Source organism: Drosophila guanche, unplaced genomic scaffold, assembly GCF_900245975.1.
Source record: "Drosophila guanche unplaced genomic scaffold, DGUA_6, whole genome shotgun sequence".
Lineage (NCBI taxonomy): Eukaryota > Metazoa > Arthropoda > Insecta > Diptera > Drosophilidae > Drosophila > Drosophila guanche.
This window is the reverse complement of record NW_022995745.1, coordinates 600,564-624,803: the sequence shown is the minus strand read 5'-3', so window position 1 is coordinate 624,803 and position 24,240 is coordinate 600,564. Positions and strand designations below refer to the sequence as shown.

General features: G+C 51.3%; 3 protein-coding genes across 4 annotated transcripts; 1 reads left to right on the top strand and 2 right to left on the bottom strand.

Annotated features, from left to right (window-relative positions):
- Window positions 1-2,343: 2,343 nt before the first annotated feature.
- LOC117580618 (brefeldin A-inhibited guanine nucleotide-exchange protein 3) lies at window positions 2,344-11,521 on the bottom strand. 2 transcript variants are annotated; one of them, XM_034267196.1, is made up of 8 exons: window positions 11,010-11,521; window positions 10,216-10,595; window positions 9,365-9,498; window positions 8,462-9,102; window positions 8,080-8,400; window positions 6,706-8,020; window positions 6,271-6,638; window positions 2,344-6,209 (listed from the first exon to the last, which is right to left on the bottom strand). In XM_034267196.1, exons 2-8 carry the CDS (start codon window positions 10,298-10,300, stop codon window positions 2,738-2,740), a joined length of 6,336 nt encoding a protein of 2,111 aa, XP_034123087.1. In that variant the 5' UTR covers window positions 10,301-10,595; window positions 11,010-11,521; the 3' UTR covers window positions 2,344-2,737. The 2 variants fall into 2 exon arrangements, with proteins under 2 accessions (XP_034123087.1, XP_034123088.1); XM_034267197.1 differs by having other exon boundaries at window positions 10,216-10,585; window positions 11,074-11,088.
- A 212-nt stretch (window positions 11,522-11,733) lies between these two features.
- Window positions 11,734-12,915, bottom strand: LOC117580622 (malignant T-cell-amplified sequence 1 homolog). Its single transcript, XM_034267200.1, has 4 exons — window positions 12,778-12,915; window positions 12,556-12,708; window positions 12,169-12,471; window positions 11,734-12,052 (listed from the first exon to the last, which is right to left on the bottom strand). The coding sequence occupies exons 1-4, from the start codon at window positions 12,786-12,788 to the stop codon at window positions 11,971-11,973; spliced, it is 549 nt and encodes a 182-aa protein (XP_034123091.1). The 5' UTR covers window positions 12,789-12,915; the 3' UTR covers window positions 11,734-11,970.
- A 411-nt stretch (window positions 12,916-13,326) lies between these two features.
- Window positions 13,327-14,942, top strand: LOC117580621 (cell cycle negative regulator roughex). The gene is made up of 2 exons (XM_034267199.1): window positions 13,327-13,499; window positions 13,562-14,942. Exons 1-2 carry the CDS (start codon window positions 13,469-13,471, stop codon window positions 14,578-14,580), a joined length of 1,050 nt encoding a protein of 349 aa, XP_034123090.1. The 5' UTR covers window positions 13,327-13,468; the 3' UTR covers window positions 14,581-14,942.
- Window positions 14,943-24,240: the final 9,298 nt, after the last annotated feature.

Genomic DNA, 24,240 nt, shown 5'->3' with positions numbered 1-24,240 from the left:
TCGATTTGGATCTTCTATATAATATTACCAGCAAACTAAGACTCTGGGCGCTGAAACTAGCATTTTTTCAGAGTAATGAATCTCTACTCTTTTTAATGGATACGAATGAGTTTGGGCTATGAGTTTACTCAGATCCGAAAACACGTTTGCTAGCAAACTGTGCAATATGTTTTGCCAGCTACAGAGTGTGACCAGAAGCAAAAGCCGCATTCCGTACGGTTACACTTCTCAGGAAGCCGCTTTTTTTGAAAATGTGTGAAGAGTGAATAAAAGGTTAATAAAACAATGAAATCAAAATGGATCCATGCAGGAGATTATTTTTAGTGGGATTGGCGGTTTTTGCATTAGCGGAGGAGGAGGACAATCAACGAAATAAACGTCGACAATATTGAGTAAACCCATATCTGCTGTTGCATTCGAAGGAAATCGATTGGCGAAATACCGGATTTCGAAGAAGTATTTTAAATGAGGCTGTCAAGGCTAACGGTGGCGCCACCTAGGCGGGTGAGAGAGAGCGAGGGTGAGGACCGCTCTGAAGTGAGGCTCGAATCCATAATGGGATCCCCGAGCCAGCTCACCCACACCCACAAAAAATGGGAACGGAAAGCAGAGAAGAAGAGATTGAAAGGGACCAGCAGCCCTGAGATGGACTGCATAGGGCAGGCAGTTAGTTAAGAAAAAACCATCGGCATAGAGCATAGAAAGTGTGGGCGACCTTGGAGCACAGTGAGTGAGTGAGTATCGGATCGTTCCAGAAATCTGGACCCATTCGAGGGATCACGGAATCCGCATCCAAAAAAAAGTGAGTTCGTTCCAAAGGGTGAGAATCCCAGAATTCTTGGATTGGTGAAGTAGAATTAAGCAAGAATTTCTCCCAATAGAGACGGAAAACTCATTGAAATTGTTTAGTAAAGTTGCGAAAGCGTTGTTAAATCATTTATTTTCATTCCACATTGCATATGCACTCTTGGAGAGTTTTAGTACTAACTTATCATATGACGCGTACGACCTCCTCCCATACCACAATCCGGTGCGGTGCGGTCCTATGTATGATCGTTTTTTTCCAGACAGCTTTGCGCAGTTTGCACTCTCTTCTCGCACTTACAATTTACAGTTAGATAGCAACGAGATACAGTGAGATTCTCATACAAGGAGAGAGAATGTTATGAAGGGAGAGAGACGAGTACTTAGAGTGATAGAGAGGAGGGTGGGGGGGTGGGGGAGGGCAAGTAAATAACACAAGTACATAGTTCTTTATATATATATATATATATATATGTATGTATATAGTATATGTATGCGTGTATGTATATTGTTGTGTGTATATACCACGAAGCGAAAATAAATAAATATATTTATGTATATAGTATATAGTATATGTATATGCTTGCTATATGTATAGATTTGTAGCTCTGTTGCTAATAGTTTTCACATATAAAAATGCTTCTGTTTTTTATCCTTTTAGACATTTACAACATCGAGTACAACTATGTATAATACATATGTATAAGTAATGTGTGTATATATATAGACATATAACTCTTTAGATCTTCATATAGCATAATGTAGCGCAGGCTGTGGGAGTGCGTTTACTTTTGAAAGGTAATTTGGGACTGATTCTGATTCCAGAGTTGGGCGGTTGGGTTCGTTAGCAGTTGCGGAAAACATAGGCTAGATAGAGGCTATAAGCTTCGGATAGTGCAGGAGGTTATAGGTTTTCCTTTGTTGGTTTTGGTACCCCACGGGTACCCCATAGGTATGCAAGTTTTGAAAGGCAGCATGGGACTACTTTTACACACATATACATGTATGTACTTATGTATGTATGTATGTATCGTATGTCTCTACATATATGTATGTATGTATGTATGTATCGTATGTTTAGGCTGTATTTTTGTTGTCTAATCATTAATGGTGGTAATCGTGGATTAATGGGCGGCACTGATTTTGTTTTAGTTAACATTCGCTATAAGTTTTACATATACGTTTACAGTTTCTGCTATAATCTTAATGCATATTATAAATATCATATATTATATGTATATTAGATTATATTTTGTCTTTGGGTTGCTCTAGGGAGGGGGAATCCGCTTGTGGCGGGCAGGGAGAGTGCTAGCTAACAGTTCTTTACAGTACACGTATATTGGGGAGCAAGGGGGAAAGTGCTTTCAGGACGGGTTTCAGGTTGAGAGAAAGAGTTTTTCGACTAAATATATTTTACAGGACTACACACGTTCTTGACGTACTGCTGCTGCTGCTGCTGCTGCTGCTAAGCGCTATTTCTTCTAGTCATCTACTGCTTCATCTTCCATCTTCTTTAGAATCTTGATCCTGGTGATCTTTCTTTGCTTACTTTTCGTTTCGTTTCGTTTTGCTTTGTTTGCTTTGTGCTGGCTGACATGTTGAGCTTTTACTTTGAAATGGTTTTGCCTGCTGTGCTAGGGAACTGCGGACGAATAATAGATACAGAGAGACACATAGATACGGATAAAGATACACACAGAGAGAGAGAGAGAGAGAGAGAGTGAGAGAAAGAGTCGTGAGTGGCACAGGGCGTGAGCAGTTCATGTTGCAGACGTAGCTGTAGTTTAGGCATTGGTAAAAGGGACTGGGATTGGGATTGGGTTTGGGACTGGGACTGGGATAACTGGTAGCAGGATTCTGTTCAATGGATCCTAAGTAGGGGCCGGTGTTTTAGCTGCGCCTACAGATCAAAATAAAACTCAACAAGCATTGCCTAAAACTGATTGACCTTCAGCTCGTTGCCCTGCAGCTGGACGAGCCGGAATGCCTCCCGTATGGTGGGCGTCATCAGCAGCTTGAGATTCTCCTCGGCCTCGCCGGGCAGCGAGCGCAGCAGCTCCATTGAGGCCACCACCAACTGGGCGAGTGCCGCCCGCTTGTAGTTGGAGTCCTTCAGTATGCTGCTGGCCCGCTGCTGCTCAATCTCCGGCGAAATTGACTCCGCCTCGGACTTGGCCTGCCGATTCGTGTCGAACGGATTGTTGCGGCACTTCGGCTGGAATTCGCTGATCAGTGTCGTCATCGTCACGTTCTCCTCCTCCTGCAGCTGCACGCACTTGCTGGGCGATCCACCCGATCCGGCGGCTTCGGTCATCTCCGCATCAGCGCCCGACCCATTGCCATTCCCATTCAGCGAGATGCACATGGGTTTGCCCACCATTTGATGCGGGTGCACGTGGCCAGGATGGGTGTGGGCATGTGGGTGCGGATGGTGCGGCGGTGCAGCCATTGGTGGCTTCTTGGCTGCCGCTGCAGACTGGGCCTCTGGCACTGCCCGCTTGCTGCTGCTGCTGCTGCTGCTGCTGGAGCCCGTCTCGAGATCGTGCAGGGCCGAGTTGCTGAGGTAGAGCTCGCAGACGAGATTCCAGGCGTCCTGCAGGCAGAACAGATACCGCACAAAGTTCTCCTTCTTCTTCACGGTGGTGGTGTTCAGGCGCGAGCACGACTCGAGGATGAAGTTGAGATCCTCTGGGCCCAGGTTGTACACCACAATGTCGTTGAGGTGCGAGTCGACGAGGGCTATGTAGTAGATCATCCAGGAGGAGGTCATTTGCTTGTACAGATTGGCCGCGTACTCGATGTTGGACACCTTCTGCATGAGGAACTTGAGGCCCGGCCGCGAGTCGAACTCCAGGGCGGACATCAGGTACTGCTTGACGCAGCGCAGCAGAATCTCCTTCGAGCGAAAGTCCAGGTCATAGTCGTGACTGGGCGTCGCCGCCGCGCCCGCATAGTTGTCAAAGATGCACGTGGACACTGCTTGGGGCACGCACTTGAGGCGCGACAGCAGCAGCTTGGCCACCAGCTGCAGCAGCATCTGGTTGGCCAGCAGCCCCACCACCAGGTTCTTGAACGGAATCCGTATGACAAAGTTGTCCAGATTCGAGTTGAAGCCATTGTTGAGCGGGTACAGCAGGAAGGAGTAGCTCCGATCGTCCGACAGCTTGCACTGGCCGCTGCTCGCACCGCCACTGGGGCCGCCACTGGGTCCCTGGCCCTGGCCGGGCTCCCGCTGATTGTCCGAGAGGAAAACCTGCTGGGCCAGAGAGTAGATGCGTGCCAGCTCCTCGAGGCTGCTGTCACGACGCGCTGCTACCTTCACGTTGGCACAGTCGCCGTAGAAGCTGTTCGACTTCTCGTGGAAGGCGAACGAGAGCTGCCGCAGCGGGGCAATGGTCACGGTGCAGGCCCGATGAATGGCCGAGCAGGCGATCATCCACTGCGACTCGTTGAACAGCATGCCCGTCGACAGGATGACGTGCTTCAGACAGGACACCGAGATGCGTGCAATCGCCTCCTGCGACTGCGCAGCGCATTCGATGAGGACCAGCAGCAGCTGCTTGAGGGCCAGCGTGGCCGAGCTGGAGATCTTGGTGGGTGACTCGATGAGGCTGCTGCTGCCCCCAGCCGGGGGAGGGGCCACACCCGAGACGCCTCCCTGTTGCTGCTCTTCGCTGGCCGAACTGGAGCTGCTGTCGTATCTGCTGTCTGTTGCCGTTTGTGTCGTGGGATTCAGATTCAGATTGGGTAGATCCTGCTGCTCGATTCGCTCCGTGACGAACTTGAGCTTCGAGTAGATGAGATTATCGGCGGGATGGACAATCTGGGCGAGGCGGGTTTTGGTGCCAGCGCCCAGGCGACGCTGCTCGGGCACCGACTTCTCAATGAACTCCACCACCAGATCGGTGGTCATGCAGCAGCAGTGCTTGAAGTTCTTCTCGATGAGCTGCCAGGTGGCGCCCGTCTTGTTGATGTACCGCAGCCAGTCCTGGATCATGGGCACCAGCAAGTGGTTGATGCAATAGAAGCCAAAGTCGATGCCCGGCGTGGCCAGCAGGTTCTTGAAGAGCTTGAAGATCGTCTGCAGTATGGGCGCCTGGTGCGAGTACGGACAGACGATGAGGGAGTTGGTGAGGCCGTCCAGCAGCAGGAACCACACCTTGAGCACGCCCGAGGGCTTGTCCATCTCGTCGATCTTCACAATGGTGTCCTTGTCGATGTGCAGCGAGCGGTACGAGATCATGTACTGCTCGTTGCGCGTCTGCAGATAGTCGTTGCCGAAGTACGTAAAGTTCTCCATCGAACTGGGTATGTTCGCGTCGATGATGTGCGTGTACGAGATGCCCTTGATCTTGTAGGTGGAGTGGAAGTTCGGGCACTTGGGCATGCTGTACATGAAGCCCAGAATGCTCGAGCAGCGCTCCAGGAAGCGCAGCGTTTCGTGCAGAAAGTCTGTCGGCCTAAACGCGTTCTCCTCCTCGCCGCCGCCACCAGCTGCTCCTCCACCTCCACCTCCTCCCGCTCCGTTGCCGGTGCCGCTGCAAGTGTTATTGTTGTTGCTGCCACCGCCAGAGATCTCCAGGTACGAGAGCAGACAGAGGATGCAGTCGAGTCCGGCATTGGCAAACACCAGCGTGTTGTCCGAGTCCAGGAACACGCGAAAGATGTCAATGATGTTGCTCATGTTGAGCATCCGACTGCGGGCGTTGCGCAGGGTGCCGAAGAGGGGCCGCCAGCCGGAGCGTATCTCGGTGCGATGCGCCTCAACCACTTCGTAGAGGCAGGCCACAATCTGGTCCTGCACATCCACGTCCGTGTCCATGCTGAGCAGATTCTCGAAGGGCTTCAGCAGGGCCTCGTTGAAGTGGAAGTACGGCAGCTCCGACTGCTCCACCAGCAGGGCCGTGATGATGTCGTGTATGTACTCGATGGCCCGCTTCGAGATCATGCGATCCCTGTGGCAGGCGGCGTCCATCAGATGCGGCCCCGTGATGGCCCACACCTTGAGCACGTGCAGCAGCGGCCGCGAGCTGCGGAACACCTTGAGCGTGACGTCCCCGATGCGGTGCAGCAGCAGCGACATGGGCAGCGAGTCGAGCTTCTTCCAGCCCTTGCTGGGCCACCAGATCCGTGTGCCCTTGCGCGCCACCTGGCTCTTGTACAGCTGGTCGCGTGAGGCGCGGCACAGGTGCTTCAGGAACTGGCACAGCGACGGCAGACTGAGCCGCTCCGCCGCATCACTGAACAGATTCTCCGCCTGGTGGGAGAGCGCGCACAGCACCTTGGAGGTGTCACACTGGCTCAGCAGCACCGTCTCATTGGTGCCCGAATAGACCTTCAGTATGCAGGTGATGTTCGTGTTGGGGCTCTGCATGGGCGCCTGCAGGAAGCTATAGACATCCACGCTGTGTTGACAAGAGAGAGTTCGATTTAGAGAGAAGATTTTTAAGGGGCGGGCCACCTTACCACGTCTCATCATCATCGATGGGTATCGAGGAGAGATTCAGCTTGTCCTGGGCATTGCCATTGCTCAGCTTTTCGCCCGTCTCCAGGTCCCTGCGACTGCTGCCCGGCGATGCCGATATGGATGGATTCTGCATGCTGAATATCTCATGCTCCAGCTGACTCACGTGCCGGCACACGGCAAAGATGCTCGGCCAGCAGTCGGCGCTGTAGCTGCCCAGATTGAGGCCACCCGTGAGCACCACATCCATGGACATGGCCTGGCTGGCGCTGATCCGTGGCCCCGTCGTCTGGCACACATTCGAGGCCAACAGGTTGAGAATCTTGCCAGCCAAATGCTGCAGATTGAGGCTGTTGCTGAGCGTCGCCGCCTATAGCAGAGGCAGACGGGAGTCCAGAATTATTTATGGTTTCTGTTTGGAGCAGGCAAATGCTTACCGAATGCAGTCCATCCAGGCACATGGCATAGAGCGCCTCGCCGTTGGACTTGTTCGCCTTGGCCTTGACCCTCAGCGTGCGCTTGGAGAGAGCCACCAGCTTGTTGGAGGCAGACGCTGTCTGCAGATCGCCCAGCCCCGAGCTGAGCACAATCACCATTGAGTCCCAGCAGCAGGTGAGCAGCCGGCGGCACAGCTTCTTGGCCGCCTCCCGCCGCTTGTCGTGCTGCTCGTCGTCGCTGTGTTTCACCTGGGTGGCCGTCTGCAGGCGCTGCCACTCGGACAGCATCTGTGTGGCCCCCAGGCCGCCCGCATCGCACAGCATGTCGACGAGGGCACAGCGCGGTCCAGTGCCCTCCAGCTGCTGTCGCGTCATGGCCTCCAGGATGTTGCACATGGTCACCGACTGATAGAGCTCGCAGAGCCACGGCGATGAGAGGTAGACCAGCACGCCCGTGTTCTGCACGGAGGTGACGAACTGCTGCTCGGACATGGGCACCAGGATGTCGCGGTTGGGTGGCGCGGCCACGGGCACGGACACGGACACGGGCACAGACAGCGCCTGGTCGTAGTAGCCGGCGCGCATCAGCTGCAGGCTGAGCAGCAGCGAGGAGTAGATGGCCAGGTAGATGCCATCCGCATTGATGGCCGTCAGATTGTAGTCAAAGTCCGAGAAATTCATGCTGTTCTCCTGGCACACCGCCGAGGCGAACTCCTGCATGGCCTCGTCCAGCTCGACGCAGCTGCGCAGCCGCAGCAGTTTCGGCACCAGATCCTGCCTCAGGGCACGGGCAAAGTCCCGGGCATGCTGTCGATCGTTGTCGCTGTCCGTGCGGATGGGCATGACGGGCGCCTCGAGGTGGGAGTAGGGCCAGCGGTTCTCCACGCGCGATGTCTCGTCACTGGAGCTGCTGTGCTCATCGTCCTCGGGCCCCTCCGTATCGCCCGAGCCATTGGAGGCCCCATCCTGCTCGTTCGGCGGCTCACCGTCACTCTCCGACCCCGACGATGTCTCGAACACGTTCTGCCGGAACTCCACAATGGCATCCCGATAGGGGGCCGGCAGCCGGGCCATGCTCTGGTAGGTCAACGGGCCCGAGTAGTCGGCATCCTTCAGCAGATCGTGGCGCGAGTTCACCACCTGGACAATCTGGTCGCTGATCATCGACTCGGTCAGCTCGCCACTGCACAGCACCTGCAGGCTGTCCAGCAGGGCCACCATGCACTCGACGCTGGCCTGAAGACTCGCCTCAGTGCAGGCACTGCCCCCAGCACCACTCGCCCCATACGCGCACTCCTCCATGGCGTCCACCAAGCTGCAGAGATTAAGTTTACATAGAGAAACGATTGGCGGTTGTCCTTTCCATTTACTTACAGTCTGAAGAGCGCCATTTCATCGCTGCAGCCTTGGGCCGTGTTCTTGTCCACGTACAGGATGACGGCCAGATCGATGAGCCGCTCGGGGCTCTTGAATATCTCCCGGACACAGCGCAGCGGCTCTGTGCGGTTCTGGGGCGCCGGCAGCAGCAGCATGCGATGGAACAGCGCCTCCAGCATCGGACGCAGCGAGCCGTGGGCCCCGGCAATGCGCAGCAACTGTATGGCCGTCAGGTAGACGCATCGTGCCTGCGGTCCGTCCAGGCCAGGGCCCGTAAAGAAGCCGCGTGCCTCATTCTCAATCATGTGGAGAGCATCTCTAACAGAAGGGCAAGAGAATCGCATAAGAATCGCATGGGCTGGATGGGCCTTCCACTCACTTGTAGGTGAATTTCTTGTCCAGATTGATGCGTCCCGGGGAGCCCAGAGCAGCGGCCAGTGTGGGACAGAACTTCTGCCACAGGAAGGATGTGAAGTGCGGGTTGGCATGCACGTTGCGGGGCAGGGCCGAGCTGAGGGTTAGTATGCACTCGGTCAGGTAGAGGGAGCTGTGGTTCTCGCACTTCTTGTTGGGCGATGTGTTGACGTTGGGCTCCACCAGGCGGCTGCAGAGCCACTGCATCACGGGTATCACCTCGTTGTAGACGGCCGAGGCCTGTGTCTGGGTCATCAGACCCGCCGGCGCCGTCTTCTTCACCTCCTCGGCCTCCTCGATGAGGAAGGCGCAGAAGGTGCGCAGGCACTGGGAGGCAGCCGCCAAGGAGGCGGCCTTGGTGGCCCGCGAGCCCATCTCCCAGCACTCGCCGCAGCGCGAGAGTATCTCGATGAGCAGGCGCCCATTGAGGGTGCAGGCCGGCGAGCAGGCCATGGCCAGGAAGAGTCGCAGCACATTGACCACGGTGTCCTCGCTGCTGGTCGATGGCAGGATGCCATTTGTGGCTCGCAGCAGCTGCGATGGCAGCCACACGGAATCATCCTCGGGCTCTAGGCCAATATAGAAACGTTCGTCCTTGATAACGCGCTGTGTGTGTCAGTGTGGGTGTGTGGGGGAACCAAAATAAAAGTGCATAAGTAATAGATACAAAAGCAAAGACCTTGGAAAAGGAAGAAGGGCCCAGGGGCTCCCCAGAGATTGTTCGAGCAATTAGCTTATCTCCGGGGAGTACTCAAAGAGAAATTTGTGTACAGATCGAATGATACATAAATACGCTTTGTGTGCGCACCGGAATTTCCGGCCGGAACAACTTTCCCTGCCCCTGCCCTTTCCCTCCTCCTTCACTTACATGCAGCCCATTGAGGCCCATCGTGATGAACTTTGGCCGCTTGGTGTCCAGCGCCATCTGTAGGGCCGTAAAGCAGACCGAGCGCAGCTCGTGCGACGGATCCCGGTGGATGCCATGCTGGCGGTACAGTTTATCTGCAAATACACAAAACGCCAGCCATTGGGGTATTAAACATTAGAGCCAAGCCAATGGATACACAATAATATTCCCCACTGATAAGCGGAAGGTAATTAAAAGCTAATGGGCCGCCGGGCCACAGAGCCCCCTGCACTTGACCAAATCATTGCCTAAACTCCAGCAAACGCCACAAAGTCAATAACAAATCAGAAAGAGGAGAGAAAGAGCAGGCAGAGAGAGAAAGTATGAAAGTGGGAAATACCCTAAGAGATTGAATTTGTTTTATTTCGTAATCAATTTAATCAGATTTCGTACTCGAAATGGCCTCGAATGTGATCGAGTAGATATTTGCATATGGAATGTTCCATTTATTTATTTGTTTTCCTCAGCGACTATCAGAAGTTTGACTTAACGATGATAGAACGAATATGCCCTCACGGCAGAAAGAGAGTCACTCCAAAAGAGTCACAAAGGAAGTGGCATAAACTAACGGTGAACATTAAGCACTTAAATTTCAACAACATGCGAAACGAAAGTAAGGAAGGAAGAATGAAAGGAAATTGCGTTCTTGCATGTTTCCAATTTCCAATATCGCCAGCTCGCTCTCAACCATTAACACTTGCTCTCTCTCTCTGTCTCTCCCTCTCTTGTGTCCCCCTGTGGGTGCGAGGAAACACGCACACTAAACCTCATATACACACACTCATACACATATGAATGGTAAATATACATACCGTAAGCAATTTGCGCCGTCTGCCGCAACGCGTTATGCTTCGTGCCCGTCGACTCCTTGATAATTAGCAGAAAAAGGTCCTCCATATTGCACTGGGAGAGTAGGGCCACGGCCACCCTCTCCGTCCCGCTCTCAAACTATCACAACTCCCGAGCTGCTGCTTGGGTTCTCGTTACGGGGGGGTACTGTTGCTCACGGAGTATCGTGATCCGTTATGCTTATCGGTAGGCCTTGCTGCTGCTGCCTGCTGTTTGGTTCTGCCTTTTGGGGTGGTGGAAGGGAGTCTTAGTTCGCGAATGACTCCTTTGCTGCGCTGTTGGCCTTGCACGCCATCAATAACAACTCAATTAGCGCCGATGTTGCTGTTGTTGCTGCTGTCGCCTGTCAAAATTGGAGTAAAATCAATAAAATACCCAAGAAAGGATTGCATATTGTTTATGTTAGATGCCGCCATATGTACCCTGTGCAACCCCCCTTAAGAGTGCGCTCGATGCTGTGTATCTGTATCTGTGTACGTGACTCAACATGTCCTCCCACTGTTCGAAAAGTTTACACTGCATTGCATCTCGGGTGCACCTTCAAAAAGTTCAAACAGTGTGTATCCGTTTTCCTTGAAAACTTTGCGTACACCCACACACAAACAAACACACACACGCACTGCACTGGCTGCAACGGTGATTTTTCAATGCTGCTTTATTCCATATGCCACAAGCACAGTTACTTTTCACAATATGTACACTTTTCCATGGTTTATTAAATGTTTGTTTCACTTTTTCACAGCCTTCCGCCATTTACCATATTGAGGTTCCTCGAAAGCGGATGTCGGATGTGTGAGTTGGAATTGTACAACTTTTTTTACTTGCTGCTGCTGCTGCCACTTGTGGTTTGATGTGAGCGAGCGTATGGATACGCCGTATCCTCAGTTCGTGTTGTACGGTACCTAGAGCTGCTGCAGTTGCCGTGTGACGCCACAAATGTTTGTGCAGGGCTGGTAACAAATAGAGGTCCAGTACGCAGAGCGCACGGCCATAACCGTTAGTTGTAGGCGGTGCGCATGACCGTAGACGAACAGCTGTTTCAACAGCCATAGCCGTTAAATTTTGGCGATGCGCATGATCGTTTACGAACAGCTGTTTCAGCATCGATAACTGGCCCAGGGATGCCAGGTGTCGTAAGGTTTAATAACTGGGCCATAAATGTGCCGAAACTTTTGAAATCGTTCCCCCTTGGTATGATAATGCCCGACTTGCTTTGCATGGAAATGCTCTGTTCAAACAAAGGACTGAATCAATTGTAAATTAGGCAAGCATCAGACGAGTATCTGGTCAGACTCTGTTCGATAAAGCTACTAAACTTGCCTCCGACTCGTCCAGCTGCACCAAATGCGGCACAACGCCAAAAAGCTGCATGAGCCACAGGCAGTGTCATGGTTAAGTCCGAACTGTAACTTGCGACGCTCCTGCACAGCCCTCTTCGAACTGATCCTTCTCCACAGGTGGTTGCTTCCTGAACATTCTGCTTAAATGCCATTAATTGTATTTTGCATCGGCTTAAATAGTTTGACTGACAATTTAAAATTAAGACAATAAAAAAAGTTAATTATGATCAGGAGGATTCAGTTTGCATATAAAAAAAAAAAAAACAAAAGAAAACCATTCTTTGCTCTCAGACTAAAAGCGACGGCCGCATGTCGTGTAGGCCCGCCCGCTTGTGCAGGGCTCCGGGTCCGGGTCCGGGTCCTGTGCTGATTTACTGCTTACTTCACTGGTTTCGACTTCCAAAGGCCGTCGTTGAGGAAATGGTACGTCTCAATGCCAATGCCTTTGTTCTTGGCCAAACTGCGGAGCAAGAAGGGAAAGGAGATTTTTATGTGTAAAATGTGCGACAGCCAACCCATGTGGTTGTTCACTCTCTCTCTCTCTCTCTCTCTCTCTCTCACTCTTTGGCCACTTACATTTCTTCTGTGGAGAGTGTTAGCAGACCGATGGCCAGCGCGTGCTCTTTGCCTTCGGCCATGATGGCCACCACCGTGTTCTTCTCGGCCGGCGTCATGCAGGCACCCGGCGACGTCAGGCCTGGGCACATGACATTCGCGCCACTGAGAACAAAGCGAATGGCTCCTTTGTCCACCTGCTCCATGGTGACAAAGTAGGGAAACTTGTGGAGAAGGCGCAGCGTCGGCATCCAAGGGCCATCGCGGTGACGGAAGAATACTTGCTCGCCGGCGCCGTTCAACAGCAGCTCGATGTGGTCGTGGCTGCCGTGGGAAGCCATTAAATGAATAAATGTTGTACTCCCCAGTAAGAACAGGTCAGGGCAAGGTACTCAACCAATTACTTACCACTTTGCAATGCGATACGAGTCCTTCTTGGGCAATATCAGATCAATGTGTGTCTCCAGCTTGGGATATGCCTCCAGCAGCTTGGCACGTATCCCCTTCTGTACGGACGATTTGAGCTGTTGTATGGACGAGATGCTGTCCTTCTCCTCGAATCTAGATAGCCGCAAGAATTAGTGGCAGCTCAACTGTGTCGCCAACCCTCACCGCATCTTTTATACATACTTTTTGAACATTTTGCTACAATTTATTAAGACCGGGACTGCTGCAGCTGATGCTAAAATGTGGGCAACGATAAAAGTACTATCGATAGTATCGATAGTCGGAATGGGTTAATGTCCAGCGTTGTCTAGCATTTTCAACTGACTAATGGCGATAAATTTTAAAAAGCGGGCTGCGAAAATTCTATCATCAAAATTGTCTGGCTATTTCTACTTTTTTCAAAGGCTAGTTTAGCTTTTTTGTTACCCGAAGAGTTGGCAACACTGTTAATGTCCGCTGTAGGTGTTATTTTGTAGAGTGCCCCATAATGTCATTATCGATACTATCGCTGTTTTCCGTTTTGCATAATAACTCAGTGAACAACTACTGCCTTGACTTTTATATATTGATAAAAAAAATCAAGTGAAAATTGATCCTGCAAATCTGCTGAGTCCATAAATCACTGTTCAGACTCAATTGAATTCACTCTCTCAATTAATTTGAACTGAGTTTATATATCGATGCATCGATAGTTACCAGGCATCCCTACAAAATGTGTATCGGCATATCGGTTCCAGATAAAACCAAGCTGGCTTTGTTTTCAATTTTCTTTTTAATGGCTAATATACTTTAATTTAGTGGTCATTCCAATTACACAGTTTGGTGGAAAAACGCATTGTTCTTTTTCGCACCCGTGCAACAGAAGTGCAGCAAAATGAACGCGAACGGCAGCAACCAGACAGCGGGTAAGACAATCCCATGACTCGATTCGGGTTTCATTCTGCAGAATCTAATGAGCAATTTGCAGGGACTCATGCTCCAGCGCAGCCCTCACCCAGCGAAATTGTGCAGAACTTCATCGTGGGCGTGGACACAGGGCTGGTGCGGGCAGATCTGGCCGATGACTGCATCCTCAGCCTCTTCGGGCGGCACATTAGGGGCGTCGTGGCTGTGACGGGCTTCATCCGCACTCAGATATTTAACCGCTTCAAGCACATCGGCTTCGAGGAGGCCCGACCCTGCACTCCGTCGAAGGAGGTAGCCATTAAGGAGCGCTTTGGGCGCAGCTTTGATCGAGTGCGCCGCCGGATCCATGAGCAGAAGGAGCGAGAACGCGCCAACGCGGATGTTGGTGTACGTAGGCTTGCGGTTGATGACATGGAGGAGGACGTGGACGCGCTGCCGCGCAGTTCCCCTCATCTCGTTACGCCTCCCCGTCCGACCCGACACGTCATGGACATGCTGCAGTACATCGAGGCACGCGGTGTGATGGAGGACGTCGAGGGGAACAGCAATGACGGCGGCATTCAGCTGGGCGACTCACAGCACGTCCTGCTGACGCTGGGCTATCGGCACACTCAGACAGCCAGCCTGAGCCTGCGCGACATCGAGATTTGCCTGGCCGTCTACGAGGACTACCGCACATTTCCACGGCAACGGGCACGCGCATCTGCTGCCATCACAAGCAATCCCCTGACTGACGACGAGGCCGAAGAGCCAGCGGTCAGCGGCCTTCTGCGAGGCCATCTGCGCAGTGTGCGGCGCACACTCTTCGCCAGGGCCGAGAGCGAGGAGCCGGAACAGAACCCACTGGAGGATTCAGCCGAGCCCGTGCCCACGGAACCGTCGCCCTCCAGCTCGCAGTCCCAGTGCGAGTCCCAGGGCCCAGTTCCTGTGCCGCCAACCCCGCCGCCACCGCCGCCCGCAGCAGATGGCGCAGGAGACATGCCCGCCACCAGTACTGGCTATCCAACACGCAAGCGTCAGCAGCAGCGTGAGACCGAGGTGTCGCCCAAGCGCCCGGGACGCTACGGCCTGCGCTTCTAGGACCAATGCGCCAGCCAAGCCGCACACAGCCCGAAAAGCAATTCAGTTGAGTTGAATAACCAATTAGTTCGGTTTGAAATTCCGCTAGCACAATTTGTAACATTAATCCATGGAAATTCTCCCCATCTGTTGGCCCTCTTGTATGCTATGCATACGAAATCGAAATCCCATAGTCCCAGCCCCTCCCCACCCCAGAGCCCACCGTTTAGGCAAGAGTATTCGTATCTAGGTGCAAAAAGACTGATTCTGATTCCATTTATTTGGGCAAGACACTCACCCCTCCCACCACTGCAATCCCCTTTCCTGAGGCCCCAAAATTATGTAGTGTGTTTACATAAATTCTATATATATTTATTGAGCTTCGATGTTAGAAATTAATTAATTATACCAAAATTATTAAATATTATGTTTTAAAATGCCATGTGTCGATTAACCGATTGATTTGCACAGGGGAAATTTAAGTAAACAATTCCCCGAGGGGACTTTTCTGCACAGCTTAGCTGATACCACAACCGCTTCAATGGTGCTTGCATGGACTGTTTCCACCAAAAACTGTTCTCAGTTTGTGTTTTATAGCTGCAGAGCTCCATTGAGAATTTTATGGCAAAATTACATTTATGGTTTCATTAGTGTTCAGTATTAAAATACCAAAAAGTCAGCCAATTTTGTAAGCCATAAAGGGGTGGGAACAGTGTCTCTACGGATCGGCTCTAATGCCCGATCCGGAACCAGATTAAATACCGCTTTGGATCAATTGTGGGCCACATACATGTATCGCTCTTGCTTGGCGATCGATTTAAATTTTGTGCTGCCGCTCGTCGAACTCCGCCGATTCGTGGAATCATGAATAATGCCTGCCTGCCTGCCTGCCTGCGGGGGCCTGTAGGCCCCCGGCTAATGCCCGGAACAGCTAATAAATTGTTGCTCCTGTTGCCAGCTCTTAAGTGGGTGGAGAGCGGCAGGGACAGGGACAGGGGCAGGGGCAGGGGCAGGGGGTGGACTGTCTATTTTCGTACTGTACAGGGAGAAAATTAGATAGAAAATAGAAAGAAAATCCATTTGATTAAAATTGTACGAGAAGAGGCAACCTGCAGTGGCGTGGGGTGGATGATGCGAGCCTTCTGCCACAACCCCGCCCCGCCCATCCACCTACTGGTGCGGGTGCTTGGGGTGGTTCGCATTAAGACATCAAATAGACAACAAAGTGGGTGCATGCTGGCGTGGTGGTGGGGGGGGGGGGGCGCACCAGAAACTTGCAAAAAAAAAAAACAACAAAACAAACCCTGACAGCAGTTCGAATCGTTAAGCTACCCAAGTGGAAAAGGCGCACAGAAATTCTGCTTCTCGTCCTGCTGCCCAGGCCTGGGTTCTCGCTTGCTCTCTGGTGCTTGAAATTAGATTTCTGGCACTGCCCAGTCCCAGTCCCAGCCCCAGCCCCAGCCTCGAGCACGGAGTTGAGCATTCGCTACGAGGTTTATGCGACACACACGCTCTCCCATTCGAATTGGTCCATTTGTGTGTACCCTGTACTGCGGATGGGGTTCCAGGGATATGCTGTGATACCAGCGCTACGGTGTCAGAGGAGGAATTTGAATGCTGTGCGACCATCAGTAGTGGGTATTCGCCCAGTCGTGCTCCTATTTGTGTGTACTTTTCACTGTCTTTATTTGGCTGCTGTCTCGCTTCTCTTGGAGTTGAGTTGAGTTGAGCCTGGCAAATCCTTGGGTTAGCTACAACTGATTTATGGCTGGAGCGGTAGCGGGTGGTAGCTGGTGCTGGTGCTGCTGCTGGGGAGGCGCCGACGCCCGAAAGGTGGGGACTGGAAGATGTTTACGAGCGGATTAAGTTCTGCCTTTGAAACAAATTCCATTTGAATTTAATGAGCCCAAAGATTACAGATCACAGACAGAGAGAAAGAGAAAGAGAAAGAGTGTGAGAATAGATGGATTGAGATGACTGATTGTGGGGGGTGGAGTAGGAGGAGGGGTGGCAGATGCATTTTTAATTGAAAGTTGTCGCCAGTTTCTGCTTTGACAATCCATCAGAGGCAGGGCAGCGCAGCGCAGCCGCCCATCCCGGCGCATCATCCACTTACGAGTGGAACTTGCCTCTAATTTATGCCCGCCTGCGTTGCCCCGCCTGTGTCGCCACCGCCTTGTTCTCAATTAGTTGCAACTGCAACATCGCCAGCCCAGCCAGCGGCTGTTTACCCCGGGGAGCAGCATCTCCACTTACACGCACAACCGAAGAGCCGAAAAACCGAGAGACCGAGAAACCGAGAAACCAAAAAGAACAATAATGAAAAACTATTCGTCTAGCATTACACGATACTTAACCGCCGTTTATTTATGTCCCTGTCAACGCCTCTCAGCTGCCACCGTTGTCTCCACTCCACTCCACTTCACTTCCCTTGTGGCCCCAAAAACATGCAAAATTCAATGGCTCTGTGGTGGGGCTCTTTCGGTTAATTGAAACCTGTTGTAAATCACAAATCATATTGACTGGCTGCGCCCCAAAAGAAGCTTCTCCAGCAGCGGACCCAGCCGAAACATCGACAGATGTTTCTCCATGGGGAAGGGGAAAGCTTTTTTCCCAGCAGCTGCAGCACATGGGGAGGCACGAGACGATAGTGGAAATGTTTGCCACAGATCCTTTTGTGGCAGCAAGATTTTCAGTTCATTCTGGTATAAAAAGTCACCAGTCAACCCCATCGAATGCCCAAAGACACTAAAGCACTTCCAGCTCATAAACTTTACCCTCAAACTGAATTTTAAGTTGAACTTCCTCCCGCTTGATTACTTCATCAGCGGACGGGACAAGGGGACAAGCAACTAATGGTGAAAATATTGCCATTGATTTAGCGACAAGTGGATTTCCCTTCCAACCCACATGCCCATGCCCATGCCCATGCCCGTCCCCTTCCATTCCATTCCATTATGCATTATATATTATTTGCGCATTTTGTTGTCACCCGTGCCCGGGCCTGTCGCTACAATGGCCATTTGCCGATTGTCGAGGGTGTCATTTGGTAATTGTTACAAGCTGCCGCGTATTTGGACAGCCAGCGTCCTCGAAGCACTCGAAAACAAACAAATGACTCGAACAACCCTCGCTTGCCAGGACACTCTCCCGTTTGTAAGTGGATACGCATTGAGGCCACAGCAGGGGCAATGCCAGGGGAGATGGAGATGAAATGAATGAATGGATTCGGCAAATGTCATTAGTTTACAGTTGTCTGATTTGCAGACTCCAACAAGCGGAGTCTGTGTCTCTGTGTTGTATCTTTCATCTTGCATCTTCTGTTGATGGTTCGGCTGCGAGGATCTTGGGCATCAAAGCCACAGAGCTGGCTCCCAGCTCGCATGATCCTTGCGATCTTCCTGGAACTCGCCGCTGGGGAGGCCAATTCCCAGACAACTAATTAATGTCAATCGCCTGGGGAAGCCGGCAGACAACTGGCACACAAAACAGAGACACAAAAACAGCAACAGGAACAGGAGCAGACTCGTAACTCGGAAAGCACTTAACCCATAAAAGTGAAATAATTCGGTGGAATAACAAACGCACTTAACAAATTACAGATGTGAAAATTTCATTTCATTTTCCGTGCCTGCAGAAGGGGGATGATGTTGCCTACCCCCCACCCACAGTGCAGGGCAGACGCCCTCACTCTGCATTCCACAAATTAGAAAATGATTAATGGACTCAACCGGTTGCACAGCTCCTGGCAGTGCTGCTCTCTACCCCCCCACCCTATCGAGACTCCATGGTGGCGCCGTCGTGGTCACATCCTTTGGGCAGGGGAGCTACCGGGAAGCTGCTGGTACTGGCACACTTCAGCATAAAATAGCACTCAGGAGAATCGAGAGGGCAGCCAGGACACCCTCCACAGTGTGTGTGTGTGTGTGTGTGTGCGTTGCTCATCCTCTTGCCGCAGGAGTCACGTTAAAATCACTCTTCCGTTTCGGGTTAGACCCCTCAGCCACCCCAGGAGAGTCGCTCGACCCACTCCTGCCGGATGCTGATGGGATGTTAAGGATGTTCGCTGGTGGCTGGCTGGCTGGCTGGTGGGCGCACCGAGGGGTGTGTTTGTTGTCATTTATTGGTGTTGTCCGGGGGGGGGGCTGTCTCCTTCCACCTCCTCCGCTGTTGTGTGATTTTTTTTGCTGGGGTCACGCTTTTGCTCTTTTTGCAGCCCCTGGTTGTGTCTGCATCAAATTACACTTTAAATCCTTGATTTTAATCTGAAAGGGGCTGACAAATGGATTTTTATGTCAATTTTTGTTTCCCAAATTACTGATACTCACCTTCCAGCACTGCCATCCACTTCAACGGGGAACTGGGAACTGGCAACTCTCACGGAAGGGCTAAACAATTGAATTTTGCATTTTGACACAACAGAAACCCCCGGGGGCGACAGCGGATTGAGGATGAGCAGCGGCCAGCAGCGGGATGAAAGGGTGCCCGAAGGCTGGAAGGAACGAAGGCTGGAACGAAGGAAGGAAGGAAACAATCAGTGGGCGTTGTGTCTGCGGGGCCGCTTTTTAATCTCTGATTGGATTGCCGAGCAGTGTTGATGTGGATGTTGATGTTTATGAGGTTGCTCATTTTGCATTTCCATTGCGACTCTGCTCCAATTAGGGCACACGAAGTGCAGGGCAGGAACTTAGTAATATCTGGAATAGATGGGTGGAGGACAGTGTCACGCAAATGTATGGCAACAGTAATGCAGTGTCGCAGCGGGACAGCATTGTTGCCATGTTAACGCTTCTTTTTTGTTTACATTTTTATAATTTTCAACGCTGGCAATGTCGTTGTCTTTGTCATTTTTGGAGCTTAAGAAGCCAAAGCCTAAACGTGAAAGAAGGCACAAAAGAGACGATGAAGAATGAACAGCAAGACAGCGAAGAAAGAGACTCCGATGGGAGGAGGCGGAGGCGGAGGAGGAGGAGTGGTAGCAGTGGGACAGACAAAAGGAATTTCGCGGTATTTTCACGCTTGATGCAACAAGCAAACAAACCCCAGGGCCGAAGAGCCGAAGAGCCGAAGAGCCGAAGAGCTGAGGCGGAATCGCAGTGGGATCTCGGGATCAGGGCATGCCGTTCTCGGTTTTGGGTTTCATTCAAAGGAAACGCGACTTCGCATCGATAGTCTCCATCCATCCATCTGCATCCTCTCTCCCTCTCTCTCTCTCCCTGTCCTGCTGCTGGGGATTAAAATGATAACAAGACTTCATCAGCATTCGAACTGGCAGCTTTGGTTTCATAGCAAAGGGTTCCACGTTCGCTTCGCTTCGCTTCGGTTCGCTTCGGTTCGGTTCGGTTTGTTTCTCTTCTTTGTTCTTCTTCTCGTGAGAAGGCCTACCAGTCTTTGCTCTCCAGTGTGGCACCTGCCCGTACCCAGAGCCAGCCTGTCATCCCTGTTAATGCTGCTTTAACCTCTCCTTTGTTTTTCCGCTTGAGTTTCTGTGCAGTGTTTCAATTTTTGGAGGACCTAAAGGCTGGAGCTTGTTTTGTAATCGCGTTAAGTGCCCCAAGGGCAATGATCTATACAAGAAAAGAAAGAGAGAGAGGAAAGGGGGGGGATCATTTGCAGCTGTATTGATGCAACTAATTGATATATTGATTAGCATTTAAAGCTACCACCCACCCATCTCCAACTCTATCATCGTCATGTTTCCACATTCTCAGCGTCTGTTGGCCAACAACTCAATTTTGTTTCGGGTTTTATGGCCTCATCTGTGTGACTCTGTCTCTGCCTGGACATCCCGAACACCCTGGAACGCTTCGATTTGTAGCGAAGGCATAATTAAAAGTTTATGGTCATAGATCAGGGGCGCCTCCGATTCCCCCTGCCACACCATTAAGTCTGCAAAACATTTGCCCAAGACAAAAGTCGCTGATTGTCACCGTCGGTGCGGCTGCGACTAGGGATTGACATCATAAAGATTATCTTAATGGATCGTGTGGCCGTTTAACTTTAATTCTGCCTTAGTTCCAATCCCTCGAATCGATTCGCGCCGGGTGGTGGGGGGGCTCCACGCGGGTTTTCGGCTTCGAGAAATGTTTCGGTTCTCGGTTATGTTGTGTGTAATAAAATCTGCATAAATCATCAACTCGTTTGAGCTCGTTTTGTTCTGTTCTTCTTGGCTCTTTTCTGGTCGTTTCGATTTCGATTCCGATTCCGACTCCGATGCCGGTCCGTGACCTCTTGGGGTCTGCGACTGTGGCTAATGAGGGCGTTGCCAATATGTCAATTTTGGGCGCCCCTTAATAAGCGCAGAAGCAAACCCTCCGGTCTGTCCAGTCTATCTGCTCTGTCCGTTCTGTCCGCTGATGTTTTTGGGGAGTTTTGCTTATGATAAATGAGTCGCGCGTGCCCCGAAACTTCAGCTTCAGATGTACGCATCCATTCTTGACCCACGAGACGCAGTGCAGGCAGGGGCTACCTGTATTTTTCCTGATCGAGCTGGGCAGGTGCTGTTTTGATAGATGAGGCACCCATCCATTAAGGGGTCGCAATTGATTTTCTCCGTGCACACAAACACACTTCTGTTGTGGTAACAAAGATCGCTTGATGGATGGAGGCACATTAGGGCTGCCCTTGACATAATGTAATGGCTTACGGGGCTGCATGAAACGCCCCAGGGCGCAGCACTCGCTCCACGCTCCACGCTCCACGCTCCACACTCCTCATGGATCTCTCCAGATCTCTGCCCCGCCACTCATCCAGTGCATTTCCGCTTTTAATTATTGCCACGTCGCCGTCGCCTTTGGAATGACATGCAGCCAAATTGCAGGCGATAAATTGTGCGCACATTTCTGCAAGGAGAAAGAAAAGCAACGCGAGAAAAAGAAATCAACAACTCGCACATCTGCGCACACTGTGTGCCGAAAGTCTGCTCCCTCTGCGCGGTCTAACAACTGCGCTTGGCCTGTGACCGAAAAGTGTGCAGGCCCACTGTCGCTGCCGCTGCCGCTGCGAGCAGATCACAAGGCAGAGGAGAGCGAATGCGTGGATTGCCAATTACATGCAACTTAACATAATTATTTGTCAACTGCGCGAGAAAGAGAAAGGCAACGACTGGTACGGCACGGGCAGAGAGTGAGCAGCAGTCGTAGCCGCCTCAGCTAGCAGAGTGTGTGAGCGTAGAGAGGGGAGAGCGGTAAGGCAGTGTTTGCCTTGGAATGCAGGCAGCAATTGGCACAGCAACAAATTGCTGGAATAATTACGCACACATTTACAGATTGATTCGTCCACGACGACGATGCGACGATGTCAGCGAGCAGGCCCAGCAGCAGGCCCAGCAGCAGAGAAGTCGAGCAGCGGGGAGGGCAGAGCAACAACAGCAATGACGAGGAGCTATGTAAGTGAGAGATCTGCGGACGACAGACAGCTGCAGCAGTAGCAGCAGCAGCAGCAGCAACAGCATCATCGCCATTCATTGATGAACGTGAGGTGTCAAGCAAATTGACTGCCAAAGCTTATCGCTTCGTTCACGGGCGTCGCTGAGCGGGGGTCCCAACGAAAAGCTGCAACGGGAATTGGCTTACTCCCTTGCACGACACCACTGGCTTTTCGCCGAGACTGCATTTGGAATGTGTCGTTTACGTGAATTACGCTCAAATTACAAGAGGAGGAGAGCAGAGTACTGCACAAAAAAAGTGGACATGTCCACAGGGAGAGAGAGATACAGACTGAAAAAAGACAGACTGGAAATATCCAAAGAGACGGGACTGAAAATAGCTGCGACGCAATGAAAATCCAACGCAAATTAAAATTGCTCACAAATCGGTCGATCGGTTGGTCGGAGGACTGGACTGGGTTACAGGGTGCCTCAGAGTCGCTTAGCTTAGCTCCCTGTCTCCCACCTTTTGGTTGTCTTCTTCTCTTTTGTGTGTTCTCTGTTGCCCATTGAGCTCGTTAGGCGATAACTTTATGCGGCATTAAATTTTATGCGGCCATAAAACAAACAAATACAACTCGTACACATACAGAAAACGACACTAACACAAACATTACGGCAACTGAACACGACACAACAACAACAACTAAAACGGAGCCGAGGAAAAGGAATTGGAAACGGAAAGAGAAGGGTTGGATCGGAGCGAAGCATTGGATACCCTTGCAGAGATCCATCTCATCGTTTAAGAGAGAACAGCAGCTTGGTTTGTCGAACGATCAAAGAGTTACGTGAAGTGTTGCAAAATCATGTAACCCTCTGCAGGGATATTAAAAAGAAACAGCAGTGACAATATAATACGTAAATATGTGTGCATGTACATAGCTGCAGCAAGCATGGAATGCCAGAACGACAAGAACAGAAAGAGAGAGAGAGAGAGAGAGTGCAATAGAGCGAGAGTGAGAACAGTAACTGTAAAGCAACCAAACAGAGGAAGGAACGGAATGGAACAGGACTGGAGTGGAGTGGAGTGGAGTGCGCGTGTGCGGTATGCGAAGCGTATCACAATGTGGTACATGGAACATGTTGCTTTACGCCCCGCTACAACTCAACTTGGCCCATTGTGCCCGACCATATACAATAGTACCTAACCATGTATGGACAGCAGCACTCCCGACCACCGACCATCGACTGCCGACCGAGTCACGGGTATGGTATTGTCCAAGGAGCCGCTGGCCAGAATGTCGTTTATCGATCTGGTGCTGGCCCGCAAACAGATGTTTCCATGTTTCCCGATATCGTGATGCCAGGCCGTAATGTAATCAGCAATAAATATTTATGGGAATGCGCTAGAAGAACTCACCGAATCCAGTGCGAAGCTGGCAAGGGGCGAGGGACCCTTTCTTGGTCCCTGCATATCTCCAATCACGTGTCAAATCGCCATGGGCATATCTCACTTTCTGACATCATTTTGATGGTAAGTAATATGAGACCAAAGCTGAGGCCCCAGCGATAAGAAGCAGCCGGAACAAGGAACAACGGAACAACGGGACAACGGGACAGGAGCAGTCAGTCAGCGCTGCAAACTGATTAACAAGTCCGATAAGCCCAAAACAATTATGAGAGGGGACTGAGTGAGGCTGCCAGAATTTGCCATTTTGTCGAGGCCTTTTGTCAGCTGACGTTCGGTCTATTGTTTTTCCCCTGACTCAAGAGGCGTGGCTGTTGTTATTGCCTCAGCTGTTGTAATAAATGAAATGATGAAGTGAAGTGATTGATGCATCAGCCAGGATCTTCAGCAGCAGAACAATGCAAGAGCCGCATTCATACTCCTATTTGTGTTACCTTTTCGATGGATTAGCTGGGGAAGAATGGTAGGGAAATGGCTTAGATTTGTACATACTCTGAGGCGTTGGTTTTTCCTTCCTTAAAATGCCAATTAGCGTAGCTAAAACTGTACTCAATCGCTATCTAGATCCCATAACCGCGAATTAGTCCAGCACACACTCTTTATGCTAGCCCTGGGACTGGGTTTGGGGAGCCCCTTCTAAGCCATTTCCACCTGCGGCGGAGTGCCCATAAAATGTACTGAAGTCGAGGACAGGCAGAAGGGCTACAAATGATGTGGCAAGTTAATTTTCCAATGGTCATAATCCAATAGATTAATAGCATTCATTCCATGAGACCGATCCACCCGATGCGTGAAATGAGACCTAACGCCGTCAGCTGGGCGTGGCCACAAGGCTCTCAGCTCTCTG